Source organism: Seriola dumerili, unplaced genomic scaffold (assembly GCF_002260705.1).
Source record: "Seriola dumerili isolate Sdu_G_001 unplaced genomic scaffold, Sdu_1.0 BDQW01001222.1, whole genome shotgun sequence".
In the NCBI taxonomy this organism is placed as follows: Eukaryota; Metazoa; Chordata; class Actinopteri; order Carangiformes; family Carangidae; genus Seriola; species Seriola dumerili.
The window spans coordinates 68899-83868 of record NW_019175477.1 but is presented as its reverse complement, the minus strand read 5'-3'; the positions used below and the strand labels follow the sequence as shown (position 1 = coordinate 83868).

Here is a 14970-nt window from a genome sequence, read left to right as displayed (position 1 = left end):
CATCAGAAAGGATTAAAGTTAGGATCTTAACAGGACAAAGTCTCCCTCTCTGTCTCATTTGATCTTGATGGGTCCACTTGATTACAGGTGTGCACACACGCTCACACACACACACACCAGATGCGGTATGCGCACAGGCCTGTATCCCCTCCAGCACCCGCACGCTCACTCATGCAGCTAACAAGCCCGTCCGTATCATGTCTACCTCCCTGCTGCTGCAGCATAAAGACTCGGGTAACATGACTGGGACTCAAAGAAAACAGTCCCTCATAACCCAGAGCCTGAGGGTACCTGTGGTCATAACACTCATGAGAAGGTTTCAGCTCATGTGACATTTCCACTGGTGCGATGTTACAAATGCAACACAACTTAAATGTGCTTTTGCCACTGGAGTTGCTAATTTTTGACATGCAAGAGTAAGTCTTTAAGTTAGTTAGAGTGGCTGTGTGTGACACCTCTGTTTCGTCCCACTTGATAACTGTGATTCCTCCCTCCCTCTCCCTCTCCTGCTCTCCGTTAGTGCCAGTGACTGAGGCTGTGGTCAGGAGGCATTCCTGGGGCAAACCCACAGTGTTCGCTGGGATGCCTGTACTAAAGTGTGGAACTCAGCAAGCCACTCTGCTCCCCTGTGGTGCTGGCATGGTGAGTACCAAGAGATCCTGCTGGGCCTGCGGTGGTGTCGGTAACCTCGCATAGGAAGCCCCCGCAGAGAGGAGAAAGAAGGGAAGAAAGAGGAAAAAGTTCCGAGCTGTGAGTCTTGGCATTTTCACACATAAATCTTTCAGACAATTGGGGAGCATAAAAGTTGAACTGGAAGAAAGTAAATGAGGAGCTGAGGTGATGTGTCCCTGTGTATGACCATCTGGAAGAGAACATTAGGCTCTCTCCGGGGCTTCTAACTCCTCAGTTCATTAGCATGCAATAGAGTACAGTGTTGGCTATCGCAGACGCCTCCCAACATGCATCCATCTTGCATTTATCTTACTGCAACAGCTGTTGGGGCATTGTCTGACTTTGATTTTTCGGAGTCAAAATTACAAGCAGGTAGTGACAACACTGTCTAAAACAACTGTCTGGAAATATTTGTTGCCTTCTGATTTCTGAGAAGTGGAAAATTTTGGACTTTCCAAACACCCGTTGGTGGAGATAAAACAGTTGTAGCAGTTGTTAAATGTGGTGTATCTCTGATATACATCATTCATTTTTCATAAAGATCCAGATGGTGCCATGTTTGGTCTCTTTAAAAGAAAAAGCTATAAACTGATACTGCCTTCAAGTATTCACTTTATGCAGAACAAGTAACGGCAGCTTGGGGTCAGTCACTCTGCAGCAAATCTTACAAACAAGTTGCTTAAAAGCCGTTTCAGTCTCTGTGAGAAGAGGGAATAATACAGTTTCATTTGGCTTATTGTCTGTGAAAGATCCTCGCTGCTCCTTCGACACCTTCCACACTCTCCCACTCCCCTTTACCCAGTGTGTAGTCCTTTTTCATGACGAGCGTCATAAATTAAACATAGCCTGGGCTTCCCTTGTGTGTCTGTTGGTGAAAAAATAGCTTGGTTTGGTGCACGTTGTGATGCCCGTGCACAGCCCTTTGTCTTTAATGACGTGTTGCCATGAAAGTGCGGTGATCCTCCAGTGTGACTTGTACTCAGGCTCTGTGGCAACCGTGTTCTGACTTTCTCAAACTCCCCGAGTGACTCTGAGCTCATTTGGTTATACAAGTGCTCACAATTACCCAGAGATTTGGACACAGGGACATGGGATATTTCCATATCCCTGACGGATGTTGTTTTAATTACACTGAACTGCTTGACTTTGTGCTGTGGATTTACATGTTTTTTCTTCTTCCGTGGACGCGAAGGGGGATTCTCGGAAGGTTATTCCTTTGTACTGAATCTCTTATTTATTGAAGCCCCTGGTCTCTGGTAAAACGTGTGGTAGCATGGGAAACCATATTAGATAACATGGTTTATGAGATATCTGTCTTTCAATCTAAGGCAGTTACAATTTGACACGTAATCTTTAAAGCACAGGTAATGACAAAATTCGGATAAGATGCAAGATAATGAAAAATAATCCTCTCTCCTCCCTCTCTGTCATCAGACGATCCATGTTGGGTGTGATTCAAATTCTCTGCATCATCTGAAGAAAGAAGAGTTGTTATCTCCAATCAGCCTCATTGTGAGACCCTAATTATATTTGATTGAGAAAAAAAATTACACATGGGAACAGGCGTGATAATTATAGTGCGGAATCTGCCCGTACGTTGAAATAGAAACATAAATGCATCAACACAGCTGATTAAGTTAGGCGATAATACAGGAGATAGCAGGTGTGGAACTACAGATGCTATTCCTCCTGCAGGGTGCTCCCTGAAAACAACTGCCATTGACGGTGAAATGTGGCGCAGTAGCTCAGTGGGTTGTGCTCCTGGTAATGTGAGAGAGGTCTGTTTTGATTCATGTAACTCCTCAAGCCTCATTCCTCTTCAGGTCTTGTGGGTAATGGTGTGCATACAGGGCCTTGTGATCAGTGATTTTCAGGAATGGTTGATGGTGCCGGAGTGAAAACTTTAATCCCTATTCCACTTCAAAACACTTTTAGCATACTGATACTGTTTCATCTTTATTTGGTTTAAGGAAGTATTGGCATGAGGAGTTTTGTTTTTACAACATGCATCAAAAATACCTGAGTGAATCTCATTATGACGGATTTCTGACACCAAGCAGGGCTTTAGTTATTCAACGCCAGGAGCAAAAATCAATGAGGGAAATGTGGCAGTTGAGCTGAATCTCCTGCAGGGATAATGTGGTGTTGGTCATAGTTTTGGAACCAGATGACACAAATTATCTTTTGCATTGTTTTTGGTTCCTATGCCAGATGATTATTATATAAAGCTTTCATCAGTGTTCCTGTAAACAGTTACTGATTGTTAGTTATCATACATACTGTGTTTTGAACAGCTGGTGTAGTTTATTCAGTCAACATAATAACTTAATATCAGCAGGGCTTTTTATATTAAAAAAAAAAAAAAAAAAGAAAACATTTTCCTTCAAATGCATAGGCTATTTTCATACAAGTCACACGTTCATTTGGGTTTCAGTTCTTCATGCAGGACCAGTTCCAGTTATAACAGGAATATGAAATTGCTTTGGGCCCTCAATTGACCTTGAAATAAGGATGATATGCAGGGAAATCAGTTGATATATGAAATAAAACTAGGTTTTCATTTTCTATTTTCAAATGCGTTTTGCAATTTAGTTCTTAACTCTGTCAACTGAACTTTTAACTTCATTGAACTAGTAATGGGCAGATGGCATGAAGGACATTAATACCCACCCACCCATTAAATAGTTTAGTAAAAAAATGTTTGTGTCTTGATTTGGCTTTTTATTTTAAATGTCAACATTTATTGTTGACAAACTGCTTTATTGACAGCATTAATCCACCATCCGTGAGCTGTAGTAACATCTGCGCTGCACCCATGACCCCATGAAAATAGGCGTTTATTGGTCTGTTAGTTGGGCTGGATGAGCTCTTACACAGTCTACTGGAGTAAGAACAAAATTCAATCTCGAGGCTATTACTTTTTCCATCTGAGATATTTATAAATCCATCCGCCGTCTTGTACCCCTTTCAGACATTGCTTTTACCCACGCGACGTCCCGGGCCACTTTTTTTTGTTGGCGCAGGTGGCACTGGCCGGCCAGGTGAACAACGCACGAGCCACCAGACCCATCGTGGCCGTGCACGTGGGGGTAACCTTTAGGTTAAGTCCAAGCAGCACCTGTGTGTGTGTGTGTGTGTGTGTGTGTGTGTGTGAGAGAGAATTTTTGCAGAACTTAAAAAAAAAAAAAGGAGGTCGCGACAGCCAGTGAGGGCAGAGAAGGAGCAGCGGAGGAGTCCGGAGCGCAGCGCGGACGCTGCTTCCTCTTCTCTCCTCCCCCTTCAGACCCCGCCGCTCCACTCCATCTCTCTCTCTCTCTCTCTCTCTCTCTCTCTCTCTCTCTCTCTCTCTCTTAAATTGACATTGGTCTGGCTCGAAACATGATAACAAAAAAGCCTGCCTCCGCTCCGCGTTGTCGGGCTATCCTCAACCCCGATCACTTGAAACTCAAATAAGCAGGCGTAAAGAGGAAAAGGGATCGCACAGGATCCTGTCAGCGGGTGCTCAGAGGGAATAACAAGAGACCTTTATACCACACACACACCCTTGTATGTGCTCTTGCGCATCGCAGACCTTAGAAAGTGCTGGTGTTCAACTACAGTGAAAGTTAACATGTATATGCACGCTTTGATTCGCGCAAGCCTTGGATTTGTAGGTTTCTGCTTGGTCGTCTTTGTCCAACAGTCAGCTTCAGGAAGTAAAACCACTCAAGGTAAGTTTTCACCTCCAAATAGCTTTGATTTTACTCATCGTGGCTGGGAATGTACTGCTTTTTGCTTGACTGCTTGGTGCCTCATTAATAGATGTATTGGATTGCGTTTGGAAAGAAGACACTTATAAAAATTGAGATCAGTAGTTTAAATAAATGGATTTTGAATTTATGTGTATAACAACAAGTTATGAGCTGAATGTAGAGGGTAAGATTGAAGTTTTAAGTGACTTTGCTCCATCAATTATTCTTAGTTTAATTCAATCAGACACCTTCTCTTGATTCAGTGCCTAATTTGGCAATCTCTTAATAGCTGTTTTCTTGTGTCAGTGTGCTCAGTTTCTTCATATTTCTGCCGACTTGCCAAGACAGAAGAGAAAGGAAACATAATGAGGCTTAAATTAAGTTGTTAAAAAAAAAAACAGTTGTCTTTGATCTTCAAACGGCATCAGCAGTGTGAACAGTTATGTTTCATAGCTAATCCTGCAGGTAATTGTAGTGAGACTACCAGGAGGCATTTGTCACAGTCCAGACAAGTATTTGACACCAGCCTGTAACACACACATGGAGGAGTCTGTGTCTGTCAGACACTGCAGCTACAGTACCGTCCTGCCCAGCTGGCTGCCCTCTTGCTCCCTTGTCTTGTGAGAAATTATTCAGACCAGACAAGGGCAGCCTGAATAAAAAAAAACAAAAAAAAAACTAAAAAAACTCTGGCACCTTACAGGAACAAGACAGACACGGTGTGTTATTCACTCCATTTCTGATCCACTCAGTCTTCTCCTCCAGGTTTTCATCACTTAATTTTCCCACAATACAAAATGCCAAGGCAGAGCTGCCAGAAGTATTTGCATGCAAAGACACATCATGGTTTCTGTGTGAGTGTTGATTGTGGTTGGTGATGTTTTGCACACACAAAAAGACATCTCTCGGGCGGTCGACAAGGCAAAAAGAGAAAGGGGGTGGGTGACTATTTTGCATCCTGGGTGGTCTGCCCCCACTTGTGGGAAAACTCAATATTTACATTTTGCAATTAGAACTACTTTTTTCTCACTTTATTTTCCACAACATCGATTACACACTTCCTTGTAGTGTGGAATGCTTCTGTATGAGAGTCGCTCTGTAGTGGCATGCACCTGTTTGTTGGTCACACAGTGAAACGCCGGACGACCCCCACTTGATAGGCTTCTCCTCCAGTTCCTGTTTATCAGTGCAAGACAAGCAGCCCTGCAGTGACATACTATCTGTGTTTGGTTGTGAAGTTATTTGTGAGCATATTTTGTGCCTAACTGAAAATAAATACAGTGTTTGATGTTGGTGGCAAGTCTGTGGCACTGACAAGTCTGCAAGCTGGGAACAATTTTGAAAAATGCAGAAACAGAGAGGAACAGTGACTAGAAAAAAAAAAAGCTGCACAATTTGTCAGCTCAATATTTATTCAACGCAGATGTTGCCGACAAGAGTCTTTGTCTTTCATCAATGTCAGTCTAATCATGGCACTGAGTTTCAGGCATCAGTCATTACTATAGGAAAAAAAAAAGTGAAAGAGCAGTGGAATGAGGGAGGGAAGGTTTGAGGATGTGGTGGAGAGAATGACAAAGAAGGGAAAAATGAGAGCGGGGAAACAGAAGAGATTAAGGGTGCAGAGACAGACGGTGAGAGAGGAGGTTTCTTAGCGAGCGAGCAGCAGCAAGCGAGGAAAAGAGAAGGAAAGGAAAGAGGGGAGCCACAGACGTCATGGCAAATCACTCTCCCTCGAACAGAGTCAGGAGCTCTTCGCTAATGCAGCGGCACCAAGGCAACGGTTGGTGTGGGGCTGACATGCTGCCGTGGCTGGCTGTGTTGGTGTAACCTCTGCTCCGGGGCCTGGGGGTCTAAAGACGCAGGGCTGCCTGAGCAGGGAGGAAGGCCAGATCCAGGCCTGGGCACACTGTGGGAACCAAGCAGCCCTGGCAATATGAGGCCCAAGTGACGGGGAGGCTTACCTAGAGATGCTGCCTGAGTCTCCACTATGAGCGAGATGGAAGGGAAGAAGAAATCCCCCTTGCACCCACCCCCAACACCCACTCACCCCTTTCCTTTTTCACCCAACTCTTGCTTTGTTTGCTTTGTCCCCGCTTCCTTTCCTTTGCACTTAATGAAGTAGCTGTGCTTTTTCTCTGTCAGCCATAAGCAACGACTGCATTACACCCACTGTGTCAGAAAGCTCCCTGTCAGCCAATGTGCTATTTATATTTTTGCAACATAAAAGATGTGCACAGCTCCCCTCTGCCCCTTTCACCGCTTTCTGCAGTCATCTCCAGCCCACTTTTGTTACTTGATAGAAAGCTGGATATGCTGCAGGTCTGTGTAAGCACGCAAAGGTCAGTGTATGTGTGCGCATAATTGGGACAATGAGAGAGTGTATGGGCTGTGTCTGTGGTAATTTGGACAGTTCTTTGAAACTGTATGTGAAGCCACATAAAAGAACCATTTAAATGGGCCTTTTTATTTCTGTCTATCCCTTTGGCCTTGAACTTACGAGCGCTTGCTGTTTAGCAGAAAGAAGGAGGGGTAAAAAAAAAAAAAAAAAAAAAGACTGGCAGGCACTATCCTCTGTGAAAATGGCCAGTCATCTCACTTTAACATTTTGACACCACTTTCATCACCTTCGCTCTCATTTCTCAGGCTGTGTGGTTTCAGCATTACCCCTGAGTCCTGACAAGCTCCTGCAGTGGTATTTGTTGAGCTGCTGCACTTAACCCCTCAGAGACTGGATGTGCCTTTAACACAAGCAGGCACAAAAACCCCTATTTGTCTGCCGAGGTACCGGAGCTCAGTTTTTGTCAAAGTAATTTTTAAGAGCCAGCGAATGGAAGATGTATTCAGGTCAACCAGGAAAAAAGACGACTTCTGTCCTCATCGGGATGCTCTGTGACTTTGAGCAGTTAAGGACACTGTGGATCAGGACATTAGTGTTTGAATCACTTATTGACCACAGTGACAGGTCACCCATTAATTTTCTTTATCTACTTCTCACCATGTAAACCCAATTATAGCTGATGAGCTCCTAACCTGTAAATGCTTTTTTTCCCTACACAAAAGTACTCTCCTGTGATAAGAGTCGGGCTTGTTTGTCTTTTCCGTCTCTGCAGCAGGCATGCAGCATGTCAGCTAGTTGTGTTCTCGTTATGATCAGAGTGTCTGAGGCAGGTCGCGCCTCGGGCTAGCCCTCGGTCACTAGTTGATGAGTGGGTGGAGGGGATCAATCCGGCTTCACTTTACCACTCAGCAGACGCACTCAGAAAGCATCTGCCTGACAAGTGCTGCTCCAGAACCACTGTACATGTTGTTACAGAGCAGCCGAGAGAGCAGAGAGATTATTATCTTGGCATTACTTGAGTGGTGAAAACACTTGATAACAATTCTGTCCAAGAGCAATGTGGTATGAATCACGAAGATGACTTTGATCTGTGGGTGTGTTGTGAGGACAAGTGAATGTGGATGACTGCGATGAGTGATTTTAGACTGGATATTAATGACTGCACTTAGCAGACTGTAGGTCTTTCACTTCCCAAAATGAGGCTCCATTATAGAGGGAGAATCCTTTAAAAAAACAGGATGGCTCCAGCTTATTGTGCCTAGTTTTTTTTTTTTTTTTTTAATTCCATGGCTTCAGTGTGGCCAAGCTGCAGCTTTATACAAACACTTTAGTTCAGTTGTAGGGCAGGCAGGCAGGCTGCAGCTACATACAGAATGAGCACCATGTTTACAGGCGCATGTAAAGTTAAAACTGTCTGGTACAAGCTGTGACCCAAGGCGATTCAGTGGGCCTTCGTTCTGGACAGTTGCTCACTTTCATCCTGGCCGCTGGAATGTATAACCAAGACATTTTCCTCTCTGCAACAGAGTGTCAAAGATTCTGGCCTTAAAAAAAATCTGACTTCCCACTCAAGGTCTCGAAAACAAGAATTTCAATAAGTGCACTTTCCAAATGATTGTTTGGAAAATTGCAAGGTTAGGCGATAAAGTTTTACTGCCACATTTCCATTTAGGAAATTAAGAATTTATCAGCATCACATAAATGTTTCCAGCAGTAATGTAAAGGAATAGTTCAACATGTTGGGGAAATACACTTTCTAGTGGAGAGTTAGGTGAGATTGATACAATTTTAAAACTGTCTGTTAAACTCAAGGCTACAAACAGCAGCTGGTTAGCTAAGCTTGGCACAAAGACTTGAAACAGGGGGAAACAGCTAGCCTAGCTCTGTCAAATGGTTACAAAAACTGCCTACCAGCACCTATAAAGCATATAATATAATAATAATATATAATATTTTGCTTATTTAATCCAATGCAACCCCCAACATGCTAAAATGTTGTTTTCACACTTTGGTTTTTGAAGGGATTAACAAACAAGTAATAACAAGTTACTTAGTGACTTTTAGATGTGCTGGTAGCAACTTTTTAGATTTTACCACTGACTTTATTCGCTGCGTCATGATAGAAAGGTGCCCATACTGGACAAAGTGCTGTTTCAGATGCTTTTATATCCTGCCAACATTAAAACTCCAAGGGGAAAAAGCAATATCTTGGCATGTAAGTGGTCAAATTTTAGGATATTAAATATGGCATAAAATGTTGGCTATCAGTATTATACTTTAAAAACAAAACAAAAACATAAGTGAAGCTCTGGCTTATATCCAAGCTACATCAGTAAGATGTGAACTTACTAATCACCACAGCTGTTGCCAGATCCCTGTTTACCTCTGAAGTGCTCTTATGGAAGTAGAGATGGAACAAAACAGATTTCATTTATTTAAAACTGGACCAAACGGCTGAACTCGGGTCTTAAAGGCATAGTTCGACAGATATATGCGAAGATCAATACCACTCTCAAGACTGTATGGTATGAAAGTATGAAGCTATAGCAAGCGTCTGGTTAGCTTAGCTTAGCATCAAGACTGAACATGGGAAAACAGCGAGCCAAAAATTCACCTACCAGCATCTCTAAAGCTCTGTTAGACATTCCTCATGTAAAAAACAAACCCATAGGTTGTTTGTGCAGCAGGTCATTAGACCCATAGTTACATTTGTTGTTAAGTGACATCTTGTGGCCATAGTAGCTATGACAGGAGGAAAGGGAAAAGTGCGGTGACATAGTATAAAAAGCAACAAAGTCTGCATCAGGAGGAGGTTTGGGGTGGTTGGATGGGTCAACAAAACACAGGAATACAACACTGGAGAGCGGTGTTCGATTCCCGTATGAAACCAGTGGTTTATGTTTTTTCTATTATCCATGACCATTCGACAAAGTTACCAACGTTGTTATTCCGTTGTTATACTTATGTTGAGGAAGTACTTATTTTAACCCAAATGACGATCTTCTCCTCAACCTAACCAAGTAGTTTTAGTGCCTAAACCTAACCAAGCCATGGCCTTTATTATAGTAACCATGGAGACAAGGGTAGGTACTCCGCTTTTGGTACAGTCTGTGTGTTTATTATTGTAACCATGACAACCGAGGTCTGGTACGCATGCTGCCGTAGGGGCACTGTCTCAGGAGACACTCCCATGGGTCGGGTTTAAAAAAAACGACCCATATGGTTGTTCAGGTTGGAGGACTTGTTGCTCTGTTATATCTTGTTTTTTGAATATACCACAAAAAACATGCAACAACTTGTGCTTTTAGAGGGGTTTCTATGTGGAACTATGTTTTGGCTGGCAAGGACACAATCCTGCACTTAACCCCCTGTGAAACCATAAGACTATGTTTTTACATTTTGGTTTTTGTATGGGTTAAACACACAAGATGTCTCATGTAAATTTGTGAGCTTTAGAGATGCTTTTAGATGGATTTTGTTATCTTTGAGTAGATCCCGGGTACATATTTCCCCCTGTTTCCAGTGTTCATGCTAAGCTAACCAACTGCTGGGGATAGCTTCATATTTAACAGAAACAGATGAGAGTGGTATCAATCTCCTCATATAACTCCTTGACAGAAAACATATGCTGAATTTAAACCATTACACTGACTTCCAGATTTTGAATGCAGTACGAATGTTAGGTCACAGCCAAACAAAATCTTAACCGTTGGACATTGCAGATTCCCTGTTGCTCCCCAGGGGACCCCATCAGCTGTTGCGATCCCTGTGTCATGGTACCTTTTCTTCCTTCCTCGAACAGAAATTCACTTTATCAGCAGCAAGCGAGGCCCTTGTGACCACCATTTGTCACCTCATTTAGTATGGTTGCAGGGCTGACAAAGCTGTAGCTTTCAGTGCAACAGAGGATAGGGGAAAAAAATCAAATGTAAATTACCCAAACTTTCCTGAGAACACCAGGACAACTGCTTTGTATGCCGCACCAGAGTTCAGTAAGGAATATTCGAACCCTCACACTCAGGAGAAAGGAGTGCAGAGCTTGTATGCAGCTTGTTTATTTATCAAGGCTTTAATCTGAACAATATGTTCCAAATGAGGCCTGTGATGCTTCTCTCAACTGTGGCATTGTGGTTAAAATTAGAAAACTCTCTCTCCCACTTCCATCTCTTCCTTCTCTTTCCCTCTCACCCTGTCAGTGGCCTTTGTTCTCTGTGCAGATGCGGCGCTGTGCTGACAACATCCCTGTTGGTTTCGGGGGAGGATGGAGTCAGTGTCGACGACACTCTGACCCCACACTCTTGTGCTCACCTCTAGAGCCCCCCTCACAAGCGCTGATGGCTCGCTGAGGAGCCTCAGTGCTGTCCCACAGCTGGCTGCAGTGGCTCTGAGATCATTAATCCTCTAACCCCCCACCACAGAGCCTACATTTGTTTTTCTGTTCCATTACTCGCTGGTTGGGGATAGTGTGATTCAGGAGAAGATATCAGTGGGACGGTCACCTCAATCTCTGTACTTTTTTTAGGCCCATGACTGACTCTACACCATCGTTTCTTCTCTTTCGCCCTCTTTCCTGCTCCCTCCTGTGACCTCTTGGCTGAATAATGGGGCTGCGTCTCTCTTTGAGAGTTTGGGGGGGTCAGCGAGGGACATCATTAGGCTGGTCTGCGGTGGTCAGCGTTGTCGGAGGGGGGTTGGGGGTCAGAGAGAGCCTTGTTTACAGACTGCGTGTGTTTACATTCCTGATGGTGAGCTCCAGCTTTAGAGACTGCTGGAAGTGAAAGGAAATGCTCTTATTCTGCTTAGTAATGGAAAAATCCAACCTAATACATCAAGGAATCCAGATGAAAAAAAGGCAAGTTATTTATGTGGTGGGCTCTGGCCAATGCATTCTGGGTAGAAAGAGGGATGACTTCACTGATGAATTTGAGACTTCCTCAATGGACAGAGGCACAGGAAAAACCATATGACCCTCTGCAGTGTTTAATCACCTCTGGTGAACTCCAGACATTTATATTTATTGCAGTCTGTGATAGCTTATTGTGCTGATTAATGGCAAGTACTGTTCATGTCTCTTTTGTATTAAATCGTTATAGCTTTCCATCATACAGGCATTTATGGGCTGCAACTAACAATAATTTTCATCATCGATTACTCTACAGATTATTTTCTTATTTTCTATAAAATGGCAGCAAATAGAAGAAGAGAGCCAACATCCTAAAATGTCTTGTTTTGTTCGACCTACAGTCCAAAACCCAAAGATGTCCACTTTATTATCACAGAAGACTTAGAATGCCGATTAATTTTGTTGATCAACTAATCAATTATTCAACTAATCATTGCAGCTCTACAGGCATTCAGTCCTTCCTGTAATTTTCTGTGACGATCACAGCACCTGATATACTGTTGTACAATATAGTACAATATAGTATAGTCATTCACAAGTTTACATTGGGTATTTCCATTGCCCAGGTATGTGAAATATTGCTAGGATATCGCAGATTGCATTTTTACATATTGCTTTACACTGATGAGAACATGGGTAGGTGGGAAAATGGAATTTCAAATTTAATAAGATCCATCTGTTGGTGAAAATGTGAGAGTAGGAATATTAGCCTGAGCCAACTTTTTTATGAAAAAAAAAATGTCAACACAATTATATTTTTGTAATTATATAAGCCTATTTAGAGTTGGCAGACATGACATGGTGCTGCACTGATTAGCTGCAGGGTACACTTTGAATTTAAATCCCAGTGATGATACACAAGCAAGTTTTTGGGAAAAATATGCATCAGGTTGAGTGACAAGTTGAGAGGTAAATGTAATGTCCACTGTGACTGCATAACATTTATTGTACTTTTCAGCAATGATAATAAAAATCATCACAATAATCATAATCGCATAGCTGAAACAACAACTATTTATTTGCCATGCAGAAGAATTGTGAGGCTTATGCTGGTTTCACTTTTTTAAATGTGAGGATTTGATGCTTTTCTTTGTCATGTGTGATTTTGATTTTCAGTCTTTGGGTTTTTTCACTGTTGGTTATTTTTTATTAAGATTTCAGTTTTTATATATTATATTTTATTCTATAGACAAAATGATTAATTGAGAAAATTATAGATACATTACTCAATAATGAAACGAATCATTAGTTGGAGATTTTAATCCAACAATTGGCTGTTGATTCACTCTTCTCATTCAATCTCACATTGTCTGCTATGAAAATACTTGTAAATCTTTCAGCTGAGTGCACAATCAGTTTTGAGCGAGATAATTTTGTGTTTACTGTGAAAAATCAACTGTCCCATATTGACCCTTGGGTTTATGCCTCCATATGTAAAGGTAAACCTCTCCAGATTTTATATTTTCTGCTGCGGTGTCCCCTTACTCAGTCTGGTCAAAATACAGTACAAACAGTTTTTGACACGCCCCTTAACACTTGTTATATCCATTTAAGTGAAATGTTGGCATGAAGTGATTGTGCTGTCTCTCAGCATTTAAATGAAGCACATGTCCAGTCACTTCCAGCCCACTGCACTTCACTTTTCTGAGCTTTAGTAGTTAATGTCTGCTTCACAGCTTACACAGAGAACCATTCACTTTATACCTCAGTTTGACAGGAAACATCTAAAAATATCACACTTGTGCTGTAATTGCTATGTTGCCATCTTTATAGTTGGTACTGTATCTGGCTAAAGCAACCACCAATGAATGTAATTGCTGTGTGCAGAGGGGAGAGTGTCATGTCAGTTAGCTCTGGTTGTATAAATATAAGGTACACAGCTGGACTAAGTGCCACCCTTCCCACATATAAAATATGCTGCATGAGGCCAAGAAGTCATTAACAGTGAAGGACACATGCCAAGAAGGATGAAAACTCCCTTGAAAGGTACAAATGAATTGCTTGTCACTTCGGCTCCTAATGGGAAATGGTTACAAGTTATGCTCAATTATTCAGAGTGGTATGAATTAGACCTCCGACACTTAGAGTGTGTCATGTCAGCCACTCTCTGTGCTCGCCTAGTATTACTCTATGATTCACTTAATTACTGTAATAAGTGTTTTCCTTCTGGAGGTGGTCCGGAGGTCTGTGAGTCATAGTCTATTAAGGCCACACATGCTAAAGGCAAGGCACAGCACCAGATGCTTGGTCTATGATCAAAATCACAGAGAATGGCCATTATTTATTTATTCGCAGAGCTTGAGTCTGAGCTACCTCTAGAGATGTTTTATAAATGACACGAGGTGAGTCCACTTGCTCTTTACTCTGCAGTCTCCAGGCTCATCGCTGTCACTGTTGTTGGAAAGCACACACACTATAAAAGGCTCACAAAGGTGTTAACAGATTGAAGAAGTGGACACCAGGATCTTGTATGTGTTGGCTCAAGCTAGTCAAGCTGTTGTAATAAGGACATCCCAAATACACATGCATTATATATCAGCGTTTGCGTAACACAGAATCAGACAGTTGTGGAATAAAGAATTGAAGGAGTGGATTATTATGTTGGACTGAAGATGCTGAGCTAAATCTTGGAAACTTAACAAAACAAAGTAAATAATATTACAGGGTCATTATTTGCTTCCGTAACTTTCACTTTTAAAAGTCTTTGAAATTAAAAAGGTATATAATAAATATTTAGATTAGATTACTTTATTGATCCTCAGAGAGGAAACTAGTTCAGTGACTATGTGTGCACCAAAACATAACATTTGGTTGAATATAGATGGGGCTTTGGCACTGGTTTTGATTAAAATGAAGTGATGGATGATTGTACAAATGACAACTTTATTGTGCCCTAGATAATTTATTTTGGACAAAATTAGCACATGGAAACTTATTATTGCAGGTTAAATCAGAGCTGTAGTAATGAAGTCATATAATGCCTTAGGTGAGAGGAATTTTTTACCATTTTCTAATATTTTATAGACCAAACGATTGATTTATAGAATAAAGGGGTAATAAAATGTTCTTAAATTGCTGTGATTTAGTGTTACACTTCTACAAAGTTAGGGGACTCAACAGAAACTGTTAAAAAAAGAATGGAAAAAAAATTCTTGCAGCAAACTTCAAAAACACTAAATCTTACAATTCCCATAATGCAGTTTAGTAGCATCTTTCCTTTGGCCCTCCTTGCCTCCTAAATGACACCTCCTTTCAGAGCCCACAGCTCCAGTTTGTAACGCAGGCCAAGCCAAGATGACCCTGATGACATCACTATGACATCAATA

At 41.9% G+C, this 14970-nt stretch overlaps 1 protein-coding gene across 2 annotated transcripts in view; it reads left to right on the top strand.

The window, feature by feature from the left end:
• The first annotated feature begins 4079 nt into the window (after positions 1-4079).
• Positions 4080-14970, top strand: part of scube3 (signal peptide, CUB domain and EGF like domain containing 3) — a 70387-nt gene continuing 59496 nt past the window's right edge. For both annotated transcript variants that reach the window (XM_022767593.1, XM_022767592.1), the window contains exon 1: positions 4080-4382. In XM_022767593.1, coding sequence (XP_022623314.1) covers positions 4283-4382 — 100 coding nt within the window. In that variant the 5' untranslated portion in view covers positions 4080-4282. The remainder of the gene's footprint in view (positions 4383-14970) is intronic.